General features: G+C 38.2%; 1 protein-coding gene across 3 annotated transcripts in view; it reads right to left on the reverse strand.

Annotated features, from left to right (window-relative positions):
* LOC113476917 (collagen alpha-1(XV) chain-like) overlaps positions 1-4,780 on the reverse strand; it is a 147,046-nt gene extending 142,266 nt beyond the window's left edge. For all 3 annotated transcript variants that reach the window (XM_026842920.1, XM_026842919.1, XM_026842921.1), the window contains exons 1-2: positions 4,517-4,780; positions 4,306-4,388 (exon numbers count right to left, since the gene is read on the reverse strand). In XM_026842920.1, the coding sequence (XP_026698721.1) occupies positions 4,306-4,388; positions 4,517-4,527 (94 nt within the window). In that variant the 5' untranslated portion in view covers positions 4,528-4,780. The remainder of the gene's footprint in view (positions 1-4,305; positions 4,389-4,516) is intronic.
* Positions 4,781-26,124: the final 21,344 nt, after the last annotated feature.

The raw sequence follows: 26,124 nt of genomic DNA on the forward strand, positions 1-26,124 counted from the left end.
AATGTGATTTCACATCTTTAACACTCAAGGCACATACAGTAATTACTTGATAGAAACAATCTTTTAAATATACATTTTTATTTACACTCATTATGTTGGTTCATTGTGAAGAGAAGTGTAAGCTAGATGCTTGTATGAATCACACCAGCTGATCAACATCCACTGAAAGTCTGTAACTCAGGATTTCTCCATTAAACTCAGCAGGTCATGAGTGCAAAGTTTATGTCAATAGCTTAATGACAGTTATTCTGTGTACAGAGAGCCAAGGAAAGAGACAAATATTTACTTTATGTAAACTATTGCTGAGCATGTTACTTAGGGCAAGAAAGCACTGTTCAGCTTGGCTAATAATAAAACCCAGATGTCAATGACAAATTTGTAAAGCTTCTTTTAGAGCATATAAACATAATTCAAACTGCAGAACCACATATATTTAAACATATTTTTTTATATATATAAAGGCGTGCACTGCTTTGAATGCCAAGAACTGTTGATAACTGCGTAGGTAGCCTGAAAGAATAAATATGACTTCTGCAAGAGGCTAGAACAAGTCATAAGGAGGACTTTATGATTCACACTTCAGCAGGTTTAGCATTCAGATTTTATAACTTTAGTTCTGTCCCCAATCTGGGTACCAGCATGTTCAGGACTGTGTTCTGAGCACCTTCTGTTCACTAACTTAATTTGTGGATGAAGATGCAAAGGGACATGGAAAAAAGTAGCCAGGGTTATCAATGTAAATCAAGACACATTATCAGGTGTAATTAAAGGCCAAACACATGCACCACAAGGCAATACCAGATAGAATAAGACAGACTACACTTTTATGTACAGACAGATACATGCTTAATTGTCATTTGAACAAAGGAAAAGTGATTAAATAATTAAGACACCAACATATCTTTAACCCTCCCACACAAACCCAAGTAGGGTACTATGTCTGCACCATTTTCATGAACACAGGAGAAAAACTGCAAAAGCGCTCCATAGTTCAGGTGATACTGTATTTGGGTAAAGAGGAAGAAGGCGTATTATTCCTTATGTTTTTGTACATGTGCAATGCTAGCTGCAGCGAAAGGAACTAAAATTTTCCAACAGAGTTAGTAAGAATTCAGAATTCTAACTCACAGGAACTGCTGAGATTTCTGAACTCCTGTTCAGTTTCACTCCAAAGCAAGATCTGGTATTTCTTAAGAGTTTTGGTGAAACAATGACCGAATTCCATCTATTTGCAGAACATGCAACAGAACTGTAAAATTCTGAATGAATTTTTTTTTTTTTTTACATTCTGTCACAACACATAGCTTGATCTACAAATTACATAACAGATATCAAACAATTTTAACAAGCTAAACATGTCATTTTGAACAAGAAGGTGTTTCAGTCGGTTCTGTGAGTTAGGAACTCATGATTTTAAATGTGAGGTTTTAAATATCTCCTATTGTCTGTCCCATTTTACAATGAAAGCAGTAGTCAGACATTCTAGGACTTGGAAATGAAAGCAACACTTCTACAGAAACAAAAGTCCCACATCACACAAGTTCACTAAAAAGTTAAACTAAGTCCCAGAAGCTCTCAAACTATTTCAGACTGCCATCTGAATTTTCCCCCTACACTTTCTCACCATCCTTTCAGTTTGTTTCCTCTTTCTTTGTAGGAACTGTCCATAAGTGTATGATTTCCTCAAGAACAAGACTTGGTCAAAACACTTTTCCTGATAAGAAACTTATCAAAATTTTCTGACTGATCTTTCTCATATCTTTCACAAAGACATGGGAGACCTCAAACCCTCTGCATGGAGGGCCTTTTCTTTTATCTGCATCCTTCACCCTTCTCCACAATTTGGTGCTTCCCTGGGGAAAAAACAGGAAGACTCTAAGTGCCTAATTGCATACCAAGCAAGTAAGCAAATTCACTAGACCTCACTGAAGAGGTCTGATTGGTGAAAGCAACGACAACAAACTTTTCTTCCCTAAACTATCTGAGGGTCACTGCTTTGTCTGCAGGTTTCCACAGTGAATGATTTAATTCATGAGCAATTTTCTCGACATTATTTAACCCACTGAAGAACATCTTGAGGTTTTTTTTCTTCCTTTTGCATATAGCCTGTAGGGTGGTGCAGCAGAAGGCACCTGCACTGTTCCTCTAAACCCACGTTTACTCATTCCCAGTTCCTCTTATATAAAAAGGAATTTAGAGGCATAAATATGCACTATGGGGAGACGGAGGATTGGTCAGTTGTCAGAAATGCAGTGTAGCATTATTCAATGGGCTGGAGAATCCTGGAAAGCAGTAATCTTAAAGGAGACAGTGACAAAATGGGCACTGGATAAAGCATAACTTCAGCAGCAAAAGTCCTGAATACCAGAGCATCAATTAATCTCCCTGTGTCTCTAAACATTTTCACCTTAAATACACAATTTATTTCTGTGCACTCTATTACGAAGAGGAACTATGAGAAAGGAAAAAGAGGTTATTTGCGCAATAGTTAAAACTAAAAGATTTGAAGTTACAGGGAAAATTTATATTCATGTATTTGCAGCACCAGAAAGAAAGGAAGATAATTTCTATTTATAGCACTCAACAACTGGTTTCAGCAGATGAAAACATTTAAATCAAGCATCAAGAAAATCTTGCTTATAACATGAGCAAAATGTTTGATGTTGTGGAATAGAAAGCATGAGATCCCTATTACATCAGGCATTTAAAAATAAGATGTAAAAAAATTTGGGAACAGGAACTTCTGTATTAATAGACAAATGATTAGGGAAGAATATTAGGCTAGGACAGTCATGCAGGAGCACATTCCCAGAAGTCTTCAGTGATCTAAGGAGACTTGCATAAGCCCATGTGATCTTCATTCATGATAAGGTTAGGAGTCCTTCCAGCAGTAATAAGATTCTGCACAGGAAGAATCTGTCCTGTATCAGTAGGGGGTTATCTTTCCCATTTCTGAGTTTCACAGCGTGGGATATTTAAAGAACCAAAGTTTCAGGTAATAGAAATGGGCATAGATCCACCAAGAAAGACATTGTGTGTCAAATAAATATTTGTTCTTTTTATTACTGTGCTTGTAGTTTTTATGAGCTTCTGCTTATTAACTTTTATGTGTCAAAGTTTGGTTTCTCCTGTCCAGTTTTCACTCACTGCACTGTCATTCATCAGTTCAAGAAAAACATTTTTACCTGATGCAACAGATTTATCTCCAATGTATATGCAGTATATTGTATTTCTGTCACTATTCATACATACATTAACATTTTCCTTATTCTAATTGATGCATCCACTTTGCTTCCTTAATTAATTATCTATAATACAGCATACATATTTCTTGCCTGCACTTACAGCATTTGTTAGTGATAACTAATTGGTGGCTTTTTATCCTACTGAAATAACTACCTATGACTCCTAGATGCGCAGTCTATTCTATGGCAGCGTCAGTTAAATAGGCAAACACCAGCCTGAGTAATATTAAAGTCTTCATGTGCAATATCTTCTTCCCTTCATTAATTTCTAATACTCCTTTCACACAGTTGTCTAGGGGTCATTTACCTAACAAATTCAGACTATTTTTAATAGGATAGTAAAAATGTCTTTTTGACATAAGTATCATTGCTCAGAGGAAAACTACTATACGAGGCTTGTTCACTTTTCTCAAAATTACATGTAAACTTTTAAATCAGTGTTCTGTCTCTGAAGTTAAATTTGAGTCTATGTCTTCCAGAGATGCTGAAGAATTTGGCTCTGTTACAAGAATATATGATCTTCAATTACAGAAAGGCTTTTCACTGAAAGTCCATAAAGGCTAGGCTGGTAAAACTAAACATTTAACTCAGGAGATCTGAAAATCACAATTTGCTCAGACACTTACTGGGAGAAATCTCTAAGCACTGGAACAAGCATCAATATGTGTCTTTGCACTCACACCATGCCTGGCACATTCCTAAAATCTCCAGAATGACACATACATCCACCCTAATTGCTCTCTGCCACCTTTCTCTGACGTGATACACAAAACCCCATCCGGTATTCTCCATTTCTTTGCAGTACTTTCTGTTCATTATTACACTCTGAATAAATATTGAGAGAGCAGCATTATCCTTACAGCTGGGGAACCAAATTATTTATTTTCCCTTTTCCAGAATGAATGGCAATTTAACTTGCAGCAGCTTCCCTATACGAAATGAAGAGTAAGTACATTAAACATAGGAACTGCTAATGTAGATTCTCTTTCCATATTAGGAAAGCATATCTTAATATTAACCCTCACTCTCAATTTATAGATGTGATTTGGAGGAGTCTTACCTTCTATGATCTGAGCTGCTGAACCAGCATGGATTGACAAGCCAAAGAGCAGCAGCAGCAAGTCCCAGGTCCACCAGGCATGCCTGGAGCAGGTGTGCCAAAAATAAAAAAAAGAAAGAGGGTGAGTGGGAAAGAATGAGACCAAAAAGTGTAATACAGAAGCATAAGGGGAAAAGAAGAAAAAGTAAAATTTAGAAGTGAGAGTTCTTACCATGAGAGCATTTTTTGAAAGTCAGTTGAAAGACCTCAAGTGAGGAAAAAGTTCAGCGCACATGAGTTTTATGCTTATGAAAATAAGAAGTTAATAAAAACTGGAGCCTGCTGTTTCTCCTCCAACGTTCAGACACAAGTGGAACAAAGGCAGCTCTCAGGCTCTCTGTGTGACTCACTGCAATTCAGTGCTCCAGCTCTGAAATCTGACTCCGTGGAGACTTTCCTGTCAGACCACTGCTGAAAACTTCCTACTTTATTTATTGATGGACACCGCTTACTGCTGTACATCATCCCAACGTTGTCATTATCCAGTCTTGGCTCTAACTACTGCATGCCCCAACAGATAGTGGTACAGCTTCTCCAGCTTCCCCTGCTCCCCCCCACCCACTCAAAACCTCCACTCACTTGTCCAATAAAACCCGACCTCCAGCATCCTTCCAGTCACCATTATATAGCCAATGATATGCATTCTTATACGGAAAAGGACATTTCTCTGGCCATTTTAACCGAAGTTTAACAGAAGCAAGTTTTGAGATATGAGGAGGGCAGAGCAGTCACAGGTAAATTGAAACATATACACTTGGAGCCGTACTGTCACAGCTTGTCTGTCACCTACGGAGACATTTAAAACCATACCCTTTGCATTGAAAAATTCTGTAATACTCTCATTTACAAAGATTTACACCCTGCATGTAAATTAATAGTGTGTATCTACCTCAGCAGCTGTACATATATGTGTCTGCTATAGAGATCCTGCAGCTAAGCATTTCTAATAGTTTCCATTAAAAGTGTTATTTCACCCCTCCCTTCTAACTTCATGAAAAGCCTTTTTTCCACATGTAGTGCTTTAAAGCCAATTCTTGCTCAAGGAAGAATTTTCGGAAGAATAAGCTTGAAATAAATCAGGCAATTTTTAAGTCATGAGATTTTTAACAAAGACTGCAATTGTCACTCTTTGACTTGGACAGGAGGGAGCCTGGGAAGCACTGCATGAGGAAAGAGATCAGTGGGATCTTGGTAGATATAGACTGGATGGTGCTGAAGATTACTTTAGGAGATTCAAAACTAAAAATATAGGATGGGGTGTGGGGGACGGACATGAGTAGTTTTTTTTTAATAACTAAAAGACAATCCCAAGCAATAAACAGAATTAAGAATTTCGTTGTACCGTGAACCAAATGCTTGAGTTTGGGAGGTTTGTATTGTTGACTTTTTTTGGGGTGGGTGTGTGTTATTTGGGGGGGACTTTTGGTTGTTGGTTTTTGTTGTGGTTTGGGGTTTTTTTGTTTGTTTGGGCATTGGGGTTTTTTAATTAAATAAGGAAATAGAGATGTTAAGTGTTGATTCTGCTCCAGGCTCCCCTTTTAGGTTAGAAACCACAAAAGGTCAGATCTTTTCAGGTATATTTGTAGGTGAGCCACAGAACAGCATTATTTACTCCCCACCTTCTGCTTAATGATAAAGAAGCAAGAGATCAAACTGTCTTTCAGTAAAGTTTCTTAGTATAAACACAGACTGTTTTATCTCCTTCAGAGGATGAAGGACCTCCCCTTTTCTGTTCCATAGTACCATATCAGGGCTAAAAAATGTTTCATCATTCACCTTTTCTACATGAAGCTGTCAGCTCTTTCTTTTCTCTCCCCAGAAGTTTCTCCATTGCTATTACCACCAGAAGTGCAGTTCATAGGAACAGTGTTTGCAACATTCGTGCAAATCATATACCAAAAGCATTTATTTTATGCCTTTATCTAGATAGATATATATATATATATATATATATATATATATAAAACTAGATATGTTATCCCAGGAGAAAATACTGTTTTTTTAAGCATTCTTGTGAAATGTATGTATTTACAAGCCTGGCTCACTTCCATTTTTTTTTTTTCAGGTAATCTTTGGCAATAACTATCAAGACTTGTTATTAGTGCTGTTAAATTACTTAGTTCCTTCTTTCAATTGTAATTTTTCTGTCTCTTTAGACATAAAATGTCAGAGGCTTACCTGCATAATGCTTCCTGTTGCAGTATAGTTTTTGTCTGCTATATATGGCCAAAACATACATTTGCTTTGATGCCTTACAGTAGACTAACATATTTAAGAGACAAATGTATGATCAAACTCCAGATTTATAAAACTTAAATGACTATTAAGGACTTTTACAACATAAGCTGCAAATATTTAATTAAAAAATAACATTTCTTCTATTGTTTACAAATTGATGGATTTTCCCTCTGATTTTAGAAAATCCATAGAAAAAAAGTAGTAGTATTATACCTCTCCTTCTCCCATAGGTTATACACTATTCCTGCAGATCATCTACATAAAATGCTGATGAGAGTGTCTTTAGTGTCTGCTGGATATTTTAACATGGATGTCTGGCCAATGCTGAATATTTTTAGTGCTACTGGATAAAGGCAAACAAGGCAAAGCATGTTCTTGACCTCTGCATTCCATTATTTTTAAATGGACAGCAGTGGAGGAATCTCTAAATACAGTTTATCACCCCCACTCCTGTAGGGCCTTGAGATTTCTCAAGTATCTAGTGTTCATTTGTAGTCCTAAAATTACACAATATTAACAGACTCTCTATATCTGCTACATCTATATATATCTTGCTCCCCACAAGGGCAGTGACATTTGTACATGTCCACTCAGTTTTAACCTTGCTGTTTGTCTCTTCCTTTTCAAACACAGCAGGACCTCTCTGAACTAGGACATAAGTGCTTTCCTTCAGTACTGTCTCCAGCTGTCTTCAACTAAGCTGGAGTTTTCCTGCTGGTTAAAAATCTCCATTTTCCAGGCAGAAGTTTTGTTTACTTTCCTCAGCTCTGTCAACTGATTGCATTCCTAAGATTTGAAATGGCAGACTACAATTCTGCTGTTGCAAGTTGTTACTCATTCACTGAGTTAGTCTGGCTGGGTGTTCTTATATTTCTGATTATCCATGTTAAGAAGTTTATTTTTTCCCTCCTGGCTACAACACAAATTTCTTTGTACATTTCTAGCCTCTATAATGATAGGATTTAAGAATCGTAAAAAAATCCTTGTACAAGATTAGTGTTAGAGAAGCAGTATGCACCAAGTCCTGAGTAAGAACCATGCTAGAAAAGAATAAAATATTTCTGTTTTGCTTAGACCTCTCCTGAGCATGTATAAATGTTTGGCACTCAAAATATCCCCTGGTAAGGTGGTCCACTGCTCAGTTATGCCTTTCGTGAAGAAGTCTGCTCCTTTGGTTTTGACTTGGGTTCTTCAGTACCTCCAAGTTCTTGTCATGAATAGCGATCACTATCCATTCTGTTTTCTCCATGCTCTTTGTGATTTCAGAAGCCTCTTTTATATACCACTTCCTTTTGTCTGCTTTCTGTACTGAAAGTGAACTTACTTGGTTATTTCTTGTACTGCAACCATTCCACACCTCCAGTTATCTTTTCAGCCTGTCAGAGTTTCCGTGTTCTAGTACATAACTTTTGATCTTTGGTGAGTCATGGGAATCATATCTGTGCATGATGCAAATAATCCCAATATTTCTCTACTGGCAAAGCAATATTCTCTGTATTTTTCCTGATGAGGACATAACTGGTGTACTTCCTTGGCTGCAGCTGAGAAAGTTTTTGTGAAACTCTTGTAAACTCAATAATTTACACCTTAGAAGTAATTTTATGTGTAAGTAGGATTTCTCCTCCCTCCCTCAATAAATTTATAACAACTGGTAGAAATTAATTTCATCTACCATTTTATTTTCCAGTTATTCACTCTTAGAAGATCAGTTTGTAATTCTTTACAATCTGCCCCTGTTCTTAAAAAAACCCTCATATCATTAGCAGTACAAATCTGTAGAATTACAGCAGTGACCTTTCTCTGCTATAAGACTGTACATTCTTCACCTCTTTGTCACTCTTTCAACCAATTGTCCATGCACAGACCTTGCTTCTTGTGCCTTGGCTTTCTGAAAAGCAACTGTCAATCATTCTGAGTACATCATTTAAGTGATGAATTGCTGCAGGATGTATCAATTAATCCAGAAACTCTGAATGACATTTTAGTTTTGAATAGTATCAGCTAACTGCTTCTAAACAGCTACTTTCACAAGCATAACAAATGCTTCAATACTGGGGTTTGTTTTTTGTTTTGTTGGGGTTTTTTGGTGTGGGTTTGGTTTTTTTGTTGTTTTGGTTTTTTTTGTTGTGGGGTGGTGGTTTTTTTTTTGTTTTTTGTTTTTTTTTGGTTTTTTTTTTTTTACACTTTTTCCTCTTTTAAACAAGGAACCTTCAAAAAACCCAAAATAAAGTCTATAAATGCTGGTTTTAATATATACTTATGAAGGAATAAGATATATATTTATGTACCTGAAGACAGACTTGTATCATAGCCTACAGAAGGGTAAAAGTTAAGGTCACAGAGGCAGAGAATTCTAGCTTTTTAGTGCTTCATTTAACATAATTTGAATGTTTCTGCCTCCTCTACCTCTCCTTCACAGTACTATAAAAAAACTTGGAAAAAAATATTAGATCTTTCACACAGCTGGGGCTGGATGAGAAAGAAGGCAAAGAAGAATGAGAGACTTGAAGCTTGGAATGGAAACCCTAAGAAGAAAGGAATCTCCCATTCATACTTATATTGGAAAAATTATTTTTAAAAAGGAAGAGACCAGGTCTGTTGGGCACACAGATGGGTGTGAGGGGAATCAGACTAGTGGGGAGAATGGATGAATACTACAGAGAAAAGTGTGCAAGAAGGAGAAAAAGACAGTGAAAAATCCTGGGACGGAAAGTTGGGAAGAGGTGAGGACAAAGCTAAGAGGAGCACTGAAAGCAAGTTAGGAAGCAGAAGGAAAGGGAAGTGTGTTACCTGACACTAGGTGGCTAGGAAACCAAGAATAAATGTTTAGACATACATTATTTTCCCTCTACAAACTCTGACTCAGTTGTTCTCTAGGCAGCATGACTAGAAGAGGAAAAATGCTGTTATACTTCTATAAGCAAGAATCCATGAAACCTACTAGCAAAGCATGTCTCATACAATACCCTAATAGTTAGAGTGGTATATGCTGCAAATCAGGATATTTCAGTATTTCTGATGGCACGTGAAAGAGCCAGCATGCCCCTATCAAATTTTGTGTTCTGAAATGAAAAACATTAGAGCTATTAACCAATTATTTGACAGGGTCAGAAAAATTATTGTTTCGAGAAATGGCTGAATGGTTTCTGATGAAGTTTATGGCATTGGCATGAGACACAAAGTCTGAATTCAAAATGGTTGGTGTTCAGAAACTGAACAAGCAATTGAAATTATTCAATACAGCGTGTGAAACAACTGTAAAAGCAAGCATAAGTAGATGTTCTGCTGGTAACTTAAACCCACTCACATGTCAGCACTGATCCTATTGCTATATTAAATTATCATTAGCAGAAGGGTACATAATTTTAAAGCATGATTAAAAAATGTCTTAACTATATTAAGTACATGCATTGCACTGAAAGGCTCCATTCAGACTAAATGTCATACATTCCTTTTATATGAATAAACCCAGAAAGAATTATATGCAGCACTTTCACTGTCTGTCTCTATGTTCATCTGAGTTGAAGAAACATTTTCTCCTACACACACATGGCCTACCACAGGGTATAGAAAGTAAAAAGTTTCACTAGAACCCTTCTCCCCATTCTGTGCAAGAGAACTTGACTCAAATATTTTCCTTTTAAAAATATTTATAGAGCTTGACCCAAGGAGTGACCTCACTGAGTAATTTTTACACTGCCTTGACAAAAACTTGTAGAAAGCATGTTCTCCTATGTGGGACAAGCCTCTTGTCCCAGTTGTTCATATGAAGTAGAGGTTTTCAGAAAAGTAAAATCTTACTTTGTAAGTTGACTACCAGACCATACAAATGGCAAATCACCATTATATTATTGTCTCAAGTTTCTACTTTGTAAACCATCATGATAATGTGGACAGGAATGATAATCCACCTTCACAGGCAGAGTACAAGTACTTTGCTTAGATAAAGGTTAAAATTCTGGCCTTATTGAAAAAGGTTTTCAAATGCCTACAGTGTAAGGATTTTACCCAACATATTTGCCCTATATGTACATTTATATAAAGATAATGATCAGGATGAGACCTCATATTCATACTCTGTGCATGATGGTAGCAAAGAACACAGCAGATCTAGTTGTTACACTCAGGATCTTGTTTATGAGCAAAGACATAGCACACCTCTTAAATTATAATAAATAAACCTATGAATTTTGGGAGTGATGGGCTCCACCTGGATAAGCAGGACATCTTCGCTACCAGGATGCCTGATCTGAGAAGGGATATAAAATAGGAATGACAGTGCAGGGACAGTTAGCAGCAACATTGTGAGGGAGGGATAGATAGGGATGATGAGCAAAGGGCATGGGGAGATGTGTTAGAAAGGAGACAAAAAAAATCATCAAAACTAAGCTTAGGCAGTCACCTCCAGAATTTCCATGTAAGCAAGGCAAGATTATTGGAAAAATCTGGACCCTTGCTGAAAATAAGGATTCAGGGGTGCCTCTCTGAAGTGCATGTACACTAACATACATGGGGAATAAATATGATGAGTTACAGATCTGTGTGCAGCTGCAGGGCTACAACCTCGTTGGAATCACAGAAACATGGTGGGATCACTTGTAGGTCATTCCTGTTGTCAGCAGGTTGAGGGAGGTATCTCTTCCCCTCTGCTCAGCACTGGTGAGGACACGCCTGGAGTGCTATATCCAGCTCTGGGCTCCTCAGCTCAAGGGACACATGGACATACTGGAGAAAGTCCAATGAAGAGTTACAAAGATGATGAAGAGGCTGAAGCATCTCTCTTATGAGGAGGCCTGAGAGATCTGAGACTGTTCAGCCTGAAAAAGACTCAAGGAGGGATCTTGTCAATAGATATAAATATCTGAAGGGAGGGTACAAAGAGGAAGAAGCTGGACTCTTTTCAGTGGTGACCAGAGTCAATGGGCACAAACTGAAACACAGGAGGTTCTCTCTAAACATCAAGAAACATTTGTGAAGTGACTGAGCACTGTCACAAGTTGATCAGGGAGGCTGCTGAGTCTCCATCCTTGGTGATATTCAAAAGCCATCTAGACAGACATAGTCCTGGGCAGCCCACTCCAGCTTCTGCTCCAGCAGGAGTGTTGGACAACTTGACCTCCAGATGTCCCTTTGTTTTGCCAGTTATTAGGCCTAACATAAAGGACACAGCCAGCATAAAGATGAACCAATAACCAAATTGTGTTTGATACGTAAAGATCAGTACATGTAATACAAATAATAACAAGCAAGTCAGATTATACATAGTCAGCATCAATCCCACTGACCCCAACAACCACACCACACAACACAACCAACAATGGGTGGAATAAATGGTGAAACACAGTCTCCCATAGAAGGGACAGGAGACAACCAACTCAACAAGCCAAACACATAAGACCAAAGAAGCCACACACTGAATCTCTACACAACCCACGTTTACAAAAGCCAGACCTGACTGGAGCCCAGTTCCAGGGAGGCAGGAGGTCCTTCCCAACAGGGAACTCTGCACAGGGCATCCACCTCACAGACAGACACTGCCCCTGCCTGCAAGTGGTCCCAGCTTTTATCCCTCAGTGGGACACCTGACCTTTGCTTACTTAATGCAGACACCTGGGGCTCATTTACCCAATGGCTCTGTCTGCAAGGCCAGCTGCACCCTGGAGGGAAGCCTAAAGGCAAACTCACCCCCCTTTGTGAAGGGCTGTGGGAATCACCCATGTGTCAACATTAATTTGGGGCTTGGGGTTGAAACCCCAGCATTTCACCCTTCCTACCTCAGCCATCCATGACTCTGAGATTGTTAATATAATTGATTTTTTAACAGTTTAATTAAACAGTCACCATTAGTCTTAATCTAATTATTGCAGAAAAGAAAGTAATAATAAAGTAGCTAGAGTACTTATATACAGCAAAAGATGCAATAATACAAATAAAAATTTAACGCACACATTTCTTAGCTTCTATTTCTTTTCTGGTGTTATGCTCATCCTTTCACTGCTCCTCTGGGTCCTAATGTTGGGGGGTTCCCTCTGGTGTTGGCCGTGTGGATGAAGTCTTAACAACAAGTTGTCAACATCTGGAGCCATTTACTGGGAGAAATGCTATATTCGTGCTGATTGTTTCTTCCTCCTCTCCCCTAAGATACATTTGCTTTGAATTTAGGACTTTTAAAAGAATTTCAATAAAATCCAATACATAAAAAAAAGAAACTAAGATATAAAGTAAAACTAAGATCTATTCAATAAAAGCCCCATTGCATATTAAGCTGAAATAATAATAAATAATAGAGGTGAGAGAATAGAAATTCCTGATCTCATGAGGTTTAACAGGCACAGTTCTCAGCAGCCATCAGTGGAAAAATGTCAGTCAAGCAAGGCCACTGTTTATGATGATCTCAGTATGGTGTCTGTTTTCTGGCAGGCTGATCCAAACCTATTTGTGGTGTACAAAATAGATGTTTAATGAACACCAAACTTCACTTCCAAAGTGATAAAACCCTGTGTTGCAGGGAGGTGGCTTTATTTGCCAACACAGAGCAGCAGTGTCACCAAGGTCTTTGAAATAGATTTCTCTTCCCTCTTCAAATCTCCTTTACTCAAAATCTCAGCTGCTATTATATTACTTAGAGAAAATTAAGGCATCCAACTGTCTTAAAATTGGAAGATATTTGTCATGATTAGGAGAACAAATTATACCTCAAAGCAGAAAAATCAAAGCATTTTCAAATTTTAAAGCAGGCTGTTGGCAAATTATTAAAATAAAGTCCATACCATCTATTTTTAAGACTAAAGACACATCAATAAATAAAAACTTTCAAGGCAGAAACCACTTAAAATAAAGATGCCAATTTTTATGTCATAAGTTTCACTTTTCAGTTTACAGAATGGAAATTTTTTCTTTGAGAGTAATTTTCCTTAAGATTATCATGTGTCAAAGAACATTAAAAATAAGGACAACACATGACCACCTTAGACTAACGTAACTTTTTAACAGATAAATACATTTGTCACTCTTATCCAAGTATGTCTATTTCTGCTTTATCACTGTATTTCTGGAAGATACTTTCCAAGTGGCAGACTACTTTCATACAATTTTATGAACTGTTCTCCCTCTCTTCTCAAAATACAATAAATTCTGCTTTCCATATTGCCTATCCTCCCATTACCAATTGTGACTTTTCTTCTGATCACTTTTCGGCTGAGACCTCTGGAATGCCTGTTCAGGGTAAGGCAGCAGAGGTTAAAAATGAAACTCGCCCACAGGTATTGAGCCTGCTAATTAAGGGATCAGGAGAAAGAAAAGCTAGGCATTTAAGTACCACAAAAAGGAAACACAATACCAGCAGGACAGAAAGTGTGTTTATGCTGCCTGTGACTGTTATAGGATAGCTACCACCCACAGTTATGAGACAGAAATAAACACATTACCCATGTGCTTGACTCTTTTTCCAAAATTTAAAATACAGTTAGTTATGCATCTTAAAAATAAGATGTGGGCAAAATAAGCTTTGAGCAACAACATGATTCACATGTTGTAAGTCTGACTTTTTTTCCATTGTTTTTATTTTAAGAAGAGTTGTTTGGCACACAAACACACACAATACTGGTTTACAAAAAACTGTTCAAAATGAAAAAGAAACCCTCTTCCTCCCTCCACTCTACACCTTAAACAAATACAGGCCTTTTGACACACCGGCAAGGATTATTCAACACTGCTAGAAGAATTCACACAGGTCAAGACAAGGCTTACATCTAGACATGATTCTTATTAAACGAAATAGTATTTCCAGGAAAACAGAAAGAGAGGTAGACATGTTATTTATGTGCCCAAAATCTCTGATATCTATCACCAGTTAGACTGTCTACAGGAATGTACCACATCTACCTACAGAACATGAGGCCTTGGTCCTGGGACAGCTATGGCTACAACCTAGACCACTCACATTTTTTTTCTTTTTTAGAATCACAGAATCATTCAGGTTGGAAAAGACCCTTGGGATCATCGAGTCCAACTATCAGCCCTACTCTACAAAGTTCTCCCCTACACCATATCCCCCAACATCTAAACGACCCTTAAGCACATCCAAGGATGGTGACTCCCTGGGCAGCCTATACCACTGTTTTCAAACACAGGCTCCAGAACCAACCCCAGTAACCATACCAATGCTCCTTAGGCCATTCTCAGTCACAATTTCAGATCCCAGAGTGCTCATTCCACACTGCTAGCCAGTAGAAGCTTCTGGGCCACTATCCTATATGCCCCAATATCATCAGGGATAGTTCCTCTAGCAGTTGCTCAAGCCTAACTCACCTGCATGAGATCTACCCTGTAACTCCCCAGCACAGCCCTGTGCAGACTGTATTGCTGCATTCTGTTCTGGTGTCGGTACACCAGCAATGGACTGATAGCCACAGGGCTGGGAAAGGCAGCAGTAAGAGAACAGGAAACAGAGAAGCCTGACTCTATCCATGGGCGGTGCTTCATATAATGGTGTGTGCATCAGTGCTAAAGGTCTCTCTCAAAACACACTGTAAGTTTTCATCATCAAACTTAAAATTAAAAGTTTATCTTCACCTGCTAGCTCTTGAAACAACAAAATTCCATCATCCAAAGGTTTAATCATAGGTTGAAAAGAAATTACCAGTGACCAAAATAGTTCTGTGCTTTAGCCATGTAAATTAGCTAGTCCTTGAATACACATTTGGATATATGAGTGCATCTGTTTTTCTTACTGTCTTCAGATAGATGCCGAGTATTTTCCCTGATTTCCTAGAGACTTACATCCTGTATCTTCTGACTGAACAACTCACATCGTGCAGTTGCTGCTTCGTCTTCTGCCTGTTCTGCTGTGCTGCAGCAGCTGCTCTGAGCAGTGCACATACACTGATAGATCCACATACATTCAGAACAGACACAGAGTTCAGTTCTACTGCCTTCATATCAGTAGGAGCACTAGCCTAGGGGGAGGGAGAATCTCATACCTACACAAGCCATGAGAACTACTATAGGCATAGGAAATTTCTGTCTTTGACAGCTCTACTCTGTCCGTGTTTGCTGACACTAGCCAAAAGATTCTAAATTGTCTTGCCTGTCCATCAAGAATCCCACTACCTATAACTGTTGAGGTTGTTGTTAGTAAATCAGCTTAACTGTTCATTCTCTTTTTTAATCCCTATGCTGATGCAATGCAATAAGCTTCACCTTATTCATGGGTTAAAAACAAGCAACTGTAAAAGCATAGCATGCATTTTGATGTTACAGATTCTTTCTGCCAGTGCATTGCTTGCTTCCTAAAAATAAACTCTAAAAAATTACTTAGAAATACTAAATGAATTAATGCCATGCCAACATCCTCCATATGTCTTTTTAGGTCTATTTATCTACAAAATTCTTTACCATTATTTCCTTCCTTGCTCAATACACAAATTAGGCAGTGCTAACTTACTCAGCATCTATTTTATCCCTGCCTGACATACAGTCTTGCATTACCTGAACATTTAACAGACTGTTCTGAATACCCTGACATATTTCATTGCTTCAGAAACCAGATGAACAATGAAGAGAAGCACGTACTAATCTCCTGCGGTTCTGAGTTCCACTCCCCTTACCGCCTTCATCGCTGTCTCACTGAAGTATTTTTTTCTGCCAGCTCCCAGTCCCTGCCTGTCTCTCCATGTTCTCACGGACTATAAACCCAGTTTCTGCCCCATTTCATTCCTTTCAAACCTTTTCTCCACTACACTACCCAGTCCTATTGTCTCAGAGACTCATCTCTTTTTCTCTGATCATTGAAAACCGATGATGCCCTGCTCAAAGCAGTGAGGCTTCAGAAAAGTAATCCATATCAGGAGCTAGTCCTTCTGCTCTCAGTTCTGATGCAGTCCTGGAGTCTGCTTGAAGTAAGAAGCCAAGAACAGACAGACACTTTCAATACTTTAGCCATTCAGTTTCACTAAGGGTGTGCAAAAGTTAGGTTCTAACAGCTTAAAATTTGTGTAGCTTCTTAAGATTTTCCTGATATTTTATAAGACATTGTTAAATTATTTTAAGCTTTCCATATAACACAACCTAAGGCAGACAATTGGGTAGGGAACTGTAGGACCTAATTAGTCAAAACTTAGTAAAATCTGAATCATTTAAAGGCATGAGCCAATATTACAAATGCTGAGGGCTTCAACATGCAGTTCTCCTTGGCGCACAAACAGCACATCCCTAAAGCCTTCCAGAAATCTAGTCAGCTCTCAGGTGGAAAAAAACCCATGGTCATTCATTTTCAGTGTTTTCTTTTTATCGATTTTAAATGAACATGCTTCAAGTTTCCACTTGTGTTTGCATGATAGGACTGAATTAACAAAACACCTGAAATAAACCTACCACACAGAGTTACACCTGCTAGTGTGGTGGTCTCTGTGATATTGATACAGGCTACTGTGGTATAAATTGGGTGCTGGTACATTAACTGTCAGTCACTGCTCAAGACATCAAACATTAATTACTTACCTATAATGCATATCAGGAAACACCAACCTTTTCATACTGTTGCCTAGACAAACCAGCTGATGACACTCCTATTTTTACCATCCCTGAAGCATATGTATAGACCTTTTACTCAGATTTCAGGGTTTTCTTCTAACTGCCTTGCTCAGCTGGAGCAGACACAAACCTCAGTTCTTCTGCAACAATTGTGTAAAACCCACTTCTTTGATGTACTGATTACACAAAAACACCAACAAAAAGAAAAGGAAAAGCCTTCAAATTATAGGCTTTGCAAAGAGGAAGTCAGAGGGAAAATGTATTTTTGCACATTACTTTTACATCAATCAAGATCATGCATAAGGTTATGCACTGTTGAGCAACAGAGGAAGAGAGAAGAGGTATTTCTCCTTCTGTCTTCCAAGACTGAAGGAAATCTCAACCTTTTTCAAAATTAAACAGCAGTTTAAAGTGATACATGTAAAAAACAGGAGGATATATTTTCAAGAAAAGCTAAATCTAAGTTTCTGAATGTTAGTTGTAAGAGAAAGGAGGAGAAGCAGCTCTTAGATTTTGATTTTCCAAAAATAAAGGATGGGAGTAACTTGTAGTTTCTCTCATCCTCTGTGTTTTTGACTCAGACTGCCTAGAACAGTTCTGCTTCTTGGAAATAACGAAAACAAACAGCAAAATCCAGACTTACTTAACAATAATATTTGCTAACTAGAGCAACAAAATGCTACTTTTCCAGACTTTCATCCTTCTTAGTCTTGCATGCCCAGCTTCTACATTTTCTTGAGTGTTGCCAAAAAACCTGAGCAGTACATATCAACCAGTTAAACCTGCGATGGCAATGGCAGCAGTATGGGAGGTGCCCAGGCTAGAAGTGGGATTTTACAAGAGTAGTTAAGGATTTACTTCATGACAATTTTGATAGCTGGCAATAAACTAGCAAAGAAAAAAATCCCGTTTGGATTTTTGTCACAGAGGTGAACTTGTAAAAAGCAGAAAAAAGAGCTACATTTTAAATTTAAAACAGTGCGTTTAGTAAGGTGTGACCAATATGCAACTGATAGAGAGCCTATGCAGATTTATGAAGTCCTTCTACAGATCAAGGCTACATGATGATCACAGAGCTGCTTCTGAATTTTCTTGTCTTTCCTTTAGAAGTGCTACAAGCAGGAGGAGAGAGGGCACTAAATAAGTCAATTCCTGGCTATAGTAGCTGCTGCCACAGAGCATGGGGATTGTCTCAATTAAAGTTTGTGTTGGCAGAGGTGACTTCTCAAAAAATACCTGAAGTTTTGTATTCTGTTTTGTTGTTATTACTAGCCCTGATGCTAGCATATATGAAAATGGGATTTTACAAGTACTTGTTTGCACATCTGGATGGTAGTTGTCCTAATAAAGAAACTGGTGTTTCCTTGGCTCCAAGAAAATGTAAACAAAGGAGAAATGGAAAAAACAAGTAAGATTAACAGAGGGTTCTTTTAGCATAGATTCATTTCAGCTTTCCTGCAGCATTATAATCCAATGCAGATGTTCATTTGTCTCATTCTTGGCAGCTGTGTTAGATGGACTTCCTCTCCTCAGTAACATTTTCTCAGGGATTTATTATCCCTTTGTTAGTCTGCCCTTAATTTGCTCATTCCTTTCATGTGACAGCGAAAACCCAAAATGGTGAGAAATCAAGTTAAAATATGGAAGAACTACAAGACAATAGTAACACTATGTAAAAGTAAATATAATATTTAGGTGATTGAATACAAACAATGATCTCTGCTTGTGTTTAATAATTTCTGATAGTAGTAATGGCTCTTATTTATTAAGTCAAACCAAACCAAATAATTATGTAAGAAAATAAGAGATGTAACAGTAATAATAAACCTAATGGCATGGTCAAGGTTCACACTTAGTAATAAATTTATACAAATATGATTTATCTTTCTTTCTTTTTTTTTTTTTTTTTTAATAGCCTAATGCTTTAAGCTCTCAGATAAATGATTTTTACACAGAACATGAGTATGTCAAGACAAAGAAGGACAATTAGTGTCTGCTCACCTCAAAATTTCCTGCATAACATTGACACCTCACCTATTGCTAAGAAGCAGCTTCTGATAATACAAACATGGAGGAGAAGCCAGTACTGCCAAGTTCTTTAGCATTCAAGTTGTTCTTATTTTAATTTAAAACCTCTAAAAAAAAAAGATCAGGCCTGCGGTTTTGGTCTCTGAGGCATGTTGCAAGTGTGCCTGTCTGAGGTCCTGTCTCTGGTACTATCTCCTGTATGGGCTTTGCACTTATGTTGCACTTAGCTTGTCTCCCGGATGGACTCAGGACCTGCACTGTAGACTTATCATCAGTCCTGACCCCATATGTTCCTCACTAGACTCCCTCAATGGTCCCTGGATCTGAGTGATTGCTTTCCCTTGTCTGAGAGTGTCAGCAGACCTTGCTACTAGCGCTCTGTTCTGCTTGCCCAGCTCAGGTGCTGTGGGACAGTGCCCTGGTCAGCATGGTCTGTGTGAGCTGCCACTACGCCCAGCTCCTGGCTCACCTTCTCTTACAGAGAAGTCAGTCCTAGCTGCTCTGTGACACAGAATCCAAAATCCTGTACTATTATATCATAATTCTATCTCCATTAGTGCTAGCTGAAAATATGCCAAAGTGTTAAAGAAAAAATGCAGCTGTTAGAATATTTTAGGAAAATGCCTATTTTGATTAAACTGTTGGAGAAAAATACAGTTAGGAATCGTTAATTCTCCTTACTCTAAAATCAGGTTAATCACATTTATTGAAAAAAAAAATCAAAAAGGTTTTTTAAAAGCTTTATGAAATTCTAAAAGAAAAACATTTTACATATAGGAAATAGTAATAATAATAATAATAATAATAATAATAATAATAATAATAATAATAATAATAATAAAAAATCTATTTTACCATTTTTTCTTGAAAATACTTACTTGAGTCCTGAAGCCCAGAATCCCATCTATTCATTTTAAGGGGCTGAAAAAAAAAAAATTACTTCACATCATGACTATTTTAAAGGCTTAATAACAGGAATATCTGTATCTGTCAGGGGTTGCCAAATCCAGTAGCCTGAGAGAGGTAAGACTATGGAAATGCCATTTTCCCTGGGTCCTGCCTGTAGTGAGGCTGAGCATGTATTCCCAAGAGGAACACAAACATATATAAGTACACATGGTTGGCCACACAGATCAACAGAGAACACAGCACTTACACAAACAGCACCATCTTGTTCCCCCCTGTTTCTGGTTAGGATGGAAGACCATTAGTGGATGATATATAGAGATATATACGTAAGTTCCCCTACTTAGACACTCAGGTCTATCTAGTAACTGACCCCTGGATTCCTTTGTCTCTCCAGTTGCTGGCACCTGGATGTACAGTCCCCCAGGGTCCACAGTCCCACTCTAGTTGATGGTACTTAGAATTACACACAAATTCACACTCTCATATTGATCTACCCATTAACTGGCCTTAAACACGCAGCCTATCCAGGTTCTGTGCTGTTGGTCTCCTGGTCTTTCAGTTGCCTCACACATATGTACACACACATGCAAACAGTTCCCTCTGATAGTTGGTCCAGTGATATGGCCCTACCAACAACCAACCCCAGGTCCTATGGTCTCTCCAGTAGCTGGCCTGAACCTTCTGCTCCCTCCAGTTAGTCACCTCACACACCTCTGGTCTCTCCGGTATCCAGCTCAGACTTATGGTCCCCACTCCAGCTGCTGCCACTTGAACCTCCATACACACATATCCACACAGAATAGAGTCCCTTAACCCAGGAAATGGTCAGAAATCAAATTTAATTAGAAGATACAACAGACTTCACTGACTAGGAACAAGGCATGGCCAGAAAAACATACTGACCAACTATCTGTTTACACATGACCGGTCCCTTATTTCCCCTTATCTGTTTTCCCGTGCTTGTTCCTCCCCAAACTATTGTGATCTCCTCACCTTTCTCCACCTTCAGTGCTTCCCTTCAGCAATCTGAAGATGCTTCTGCCCAGCATCCCATAATGAGTCCCACACTGCTTCAGGCAGTGACCTCCTCCTCTGCCTGTCAGGTAGCCCTGAGAGCCTCACCCATTGACTTATGTTGATGGGTTTCCTGTCCCAGTGGTGAGCTGCACACTATCCCGTGATGCCCTGGGAGTAGCTGTGGTCAAGGTTCTCTGTTACCCCTGATTTGGTTGTTGGAGTTCCTCTGCCTGTCAAGTCTCAGTGCTCTAGCTTACCTTCCAGGTCACTGCGACTTTCTTAGGTAATTTTCTTGGAGAGGTGATTACTTGTGCTAAACTTGGTTCTGAGCTACAGGCATGCTGACATACCAGCATGTATTATTTGCCCAGATGATCTCTGCATGTTGGATTACCTGAAGGGTGGAAGATCTTGCTGTCTTTCCCTCACTGTAGGCATGAATTAAGGATTCTTTCATCCCATTCTCACAAAAACTTTGGAAGTCTATGCTTCTTCATCAAGCTTGGCTGAAATTGCCTAAGTTATAATTCACTGGCACAAGGACAGAAGAAAAGGTGTGGATAGAAGGAGTATTTCTTCTATTAGAGGACAGAAGGAAGGTGTAGAGTGGAGAAGAGAAAAATCAGATAGTTGGGCAAAGTGAAAGTACAATGTATAAGCTCCAGCTTCTTAGAAAAAAATGGTTAAGAGCACAAGGCTTCTCGCTACTTCAGATCTGTATGTAGAATCATTAGCCAGAAGCTGACAAACTGAGAGGGAACCATCAGTCTGGGGTGCAGGGAAAGCATCTAGTGATTGCAGCTAAGAATTAGTGCCTGGGACACAGGTAAGGACAGAGCAGCAGTAAGAAGGGTTTGCCCGAGCAATACAGTGACCAAAAGTAAAGGAAAACCAAGTCTCTGGGGATCCACGCTGCTCCCTTCTAGCCATTTGCAATTAAATAAATTAAGTCTTTTCTCTCTTGCTGCCTGTCTGTGGAAAGTGTAGAAAACTAATCTGCTTGAGGCCCTACTTGCACCAAATTGTTGAAACAAGCTGACAAACTAGCTAAAAAATACAGAAAGGATGCAGATGTGAAGACACACGTAACATGACACACACACACAAAGGCAGGAGGATTGCATAAGCCTAATTTCCTTTGGAGTTTCTGGGATATATTTGGAATGTATTAAAGGGTTTGATCCTGATTTAAAAAAAAAAAAATCTTAATTGAAACATTATTTCACAAAATAACAACCAGCAACACATTTGGTTCTTTGCTACTTTGCTAAAATACAGTGTTCCGTGTCTTTGAAAGATCAGGAGGAGAACAGAAAGAGAGAGAAACCAGGATCTTATAATTAAGTATTTTATAATTAACAAACATGACTATCTGAAACTCAAGACCACAGCCCAGTATACCAGTATTTCTAGACTGTCTTCAAAATCTCAAGGTTTTTGATTATGCCACAGCACTAGGTGTTACAGTTGCCAGGACTTCTGGTACCAGAGCTATCAAAGTACAGATTAGCAAAAGAAACATTGATTTTTATTTTTTTTTATGACTCCATAAATTGCTGCCGTTGTCTCTGTAAAGGCATTGGACAGTGCTTCATCTTGATTCTTTGATGATTAAGACACAAATTTATCCTCAGAATCCCTATCTCGGGTGACATTTTCCCCTCTTTTCACCATATCTCAATCAATTTCTTCTGCATATGTTTTCTGTATGAGAAATCTGACTTTTAACAGTTCTTCTCTTATTTTTGTCCCATCTTCCCGACATTAGCATCGGCTTCCTTCCTTGAAGCATTTGGATAGAAGAGAATGTTCTTGAAGGCCATTTTGTCCCTCTCTAGTTAGGTGGCCAAACAGATGGCCAGCTAACCTGCTTTGGTAGAGCAACTGAGTTTCATCGGCTTGAATTATCCTGAGTAAAATTCAGGTGACTATTTTCTCCATTCTGCACTATCACTATGTCTCTGAGAAGTCAAAGAGGTCAGCTCTGGATTAGTTCTGAGTTTATTCTATGCAAGTTTCAGGTTTATGTGCAAACAAACCATAAAGACAATTTTGAAGCTCAGTTATTACTCTGTTTTATGTGCAGCAGCTAAGATAGATAATATTTTCCTGATAACAAAGAAGAAAAATAGAAAAAAAAAAAAAAAAAAAAGGGTTCATCTGGAAAGGAATTCAGAGATATTTTCTGGTTCCTTTGTGGGACTGGATTGTTTCAGTGCCACAAGGGCTGATGTTTCCCTCTTCTCTTCAGTTCTGTAAAGAAAGGATCTTTGCAAGACCACTAAGGCAAAAAGAACTGCAACATTTTAGTCTGACTATAGATAAGACACAGACAGCTAAGTATTAGTCACATAACTTTCCCCCAAATTACCAATACCATTAGTATCATAACCAAAGCCTAAAACCACATGAGGTTTTAAAAAACAATTAATTAGGAATACTTTTTATTTTTCTTCTGGTTTTGTTGTGGTTTTTTTTTTTTCCTCAAATGAATCTGAAATGAGAAATTAGACATTTTCTTAAAGCTTTTCTCCTAAATTATTGTAAATTACTATTTTAAAAATTCTATGATTCCAAGAATTGTGACATGAAGAAATACATGTATAAATAGTGTAAGTTTTGCACAAACTGCGAATTGTAGTTGGCAATACAAACTAACTCAAAAGAAAAAAATATCACCCCATATGCAGGGACCATGGGTCTGAGAGCCACAGACGTGGACTGTAGCTTGGAAAAAAAAGTTTTCTTTGTTTATGGAGTATAATATAACTTTCCACTCCACATTCCTTAGAGATATCTTAACTTACCTGGCATCATCCAAGAAGTCGAATGTGACTAGTATATTTGGTGCATTCATACTGAAAATTTTTGAGATTTTTTTATAGACTTCTGAAGACATGTATAGGGAAAATTTATCTTTATGCCTATAAAATGCACTGTTTCTTTAAAACATCTGAGCCATAACATTTTTTTACAGAAGATGTGGGATTTTTCTTGGTTACCTTTCACATCATCATTTGATGTCAGCATGTGTGACCAAGCTAAAAGCCATTGATTGAAAGTATAAAAGCCATTGATTGAAAGTATAAAAACTTAAAGGCTAATGAGACACGTAAGTGTCCAGACCCATGCTTATTGCAAGCACAAAATACATTTGAAAACTGTGAAATGCACTAGAAGAACCCTTTTCTTGAAAACCAGTTGCTGTTAGTTGATCATCTGAAAAAACTAGATTATTCAAATGGATGTTTCAGAAGAAATCAATGTCTGAATTTTAAACTATTCAGTCAAATTAGTTCTCTTTTTGAATGAGTAACAAAATGAAGAATTAAATGTTGACTTGCCTATGAGGGCTGAAGTATGTTATAAATTGAATTTTATGGTTATTTCAGGAGACTCAGGTAATGTGCCATTGTAAGAACTCTGAAACACTCTGCAGAAGCGTGACATATTTGTAATTCAAACTGTCAATATTTTTGTTGAAAATGCCATGCTGCTTGATGATGGAAAGAGATATTATACTTGCCATCCTCTACAACTCTAGTGAGGAAGGAACCATGACAGAATATGGGAGAAATTACATGATTGGATATGAAATGTTTCCTAAACAGTTAGTGTCAGCAGTGTCTGGTATTTTTTTGGTATAATCAGACTGTATTTTTCTCAGTCATTGCTTTCCAAACAGATTATGAAATCATAAATGCACATAAACACCATTAACTAATAGAATGTTCTACATCACTTTCTCAAGAAGATTGTTTAATGTTGGATAATAATGTTAAGTATCTTGATTTTAATATTATTCTGCCAAGCAAGTCTTATGAAACAACCAGAGATATAACACTTGTCAGGAACTACAGTTTCATCAGCATTTTTGAGATAAGGGACATACGCTCTTCTCAGGTAAAATCTGTTAACATTTCATCCTGATTTTTTAACATCTTGTTAACTTTATGTTAGTGTAAAACTGGTGGCCTTACACTAATACCATGCTGCCACAGACAGTGTAGCATTTTTCCTTTTTTTGGAAGAATGTTCTTCCTTTGGAGAACTTCAGGTGACAGACAGAGGTTCCCTATGGCTCTGTTGGCATTTTCAGAGAAGGAAGCTCACTAGTATGGGCCAGTCTTGATTGGTATGTATACATTTTGGCACATTTCTCTTAAAACCAGATAAACTGACATTTGGAGTGAGTCCAACCACCACATTCTTCTTGGGAAAAGAAGGGGTAAACCAAATGGTTGGTACATTAGTCTTCAAGTCTCTGAACCAGTGCCATTGCCTGATCAAGGTAGATCCCAACTACTAATAGCAATTGGCATCCATAGATGAAGGAATCAGGGGCAAAGGAAGACTTGAGAAAAGCCTAGTCAATGTATTTTTTGGCTAAGTTTTCATGTAGATCATATGTGTCACCAATAGCTTCCTGAAAGAATTCAGAAGTTCTGGAGGCTACTTGGAGTGGTGGCCCAGAAGAGCAATAGCAGATCACTCTCCTGGAGACAGGACCAAAAGCACTGGTGGTGTTAATCACTGGTAACAGACAGAGAGAAAACAGATGGAAATTATTGTGGCTATGAGGAAACTTGGACTGCTGAGGGGAAAATCTCCCATATCCCTCTGAATCATAGGATAACAGGATAATTCAGGTTGGAAGGGACCTCAGGGGATCATCTAATCCAACATCCTGCTCAAAGAACCATCAGCTAGATCACATTATTCAGGGCTTTTTTCATTCTGGTCATGGAACTGCCATGGATGGACAATGCATAGCCTCTCTGTGCAACCTGTTCCAATGCTTGACTGTCCTCATGGTGAAAATGTTTCTCCTTATATCCAGTGGGAACATCTCTTGTATCAGCTTAATGCCCATTGTCACTCATCTTCCAACCATGCACCACTGTGAAGATCCTAGCTCCATATTCTTGATAATCACTGTTTGGTATTGGATGACTGCTATTAGGTCTCCCAGAAGTTTTCTCTTCTCCAGGCTGAAAATGATAAATTGTCTCAGCCTCTCCTTGTAGGGAAAACATGCCAGCCTTTAACTGTCCT

Source organism: Athene cunicularia (assembly GCF_003259725.1).
Source record: "Athene cunicularia isolate RWA chromosome 2 unlocalized genomic scaffold, athCun1 chr2_part1, whole genome shotgun sequence".
NCBI lineage: Eukaryota > Metazoa > Chordata > Aves > Strigiformes > Strigidae > Athene > Athene cunicularia.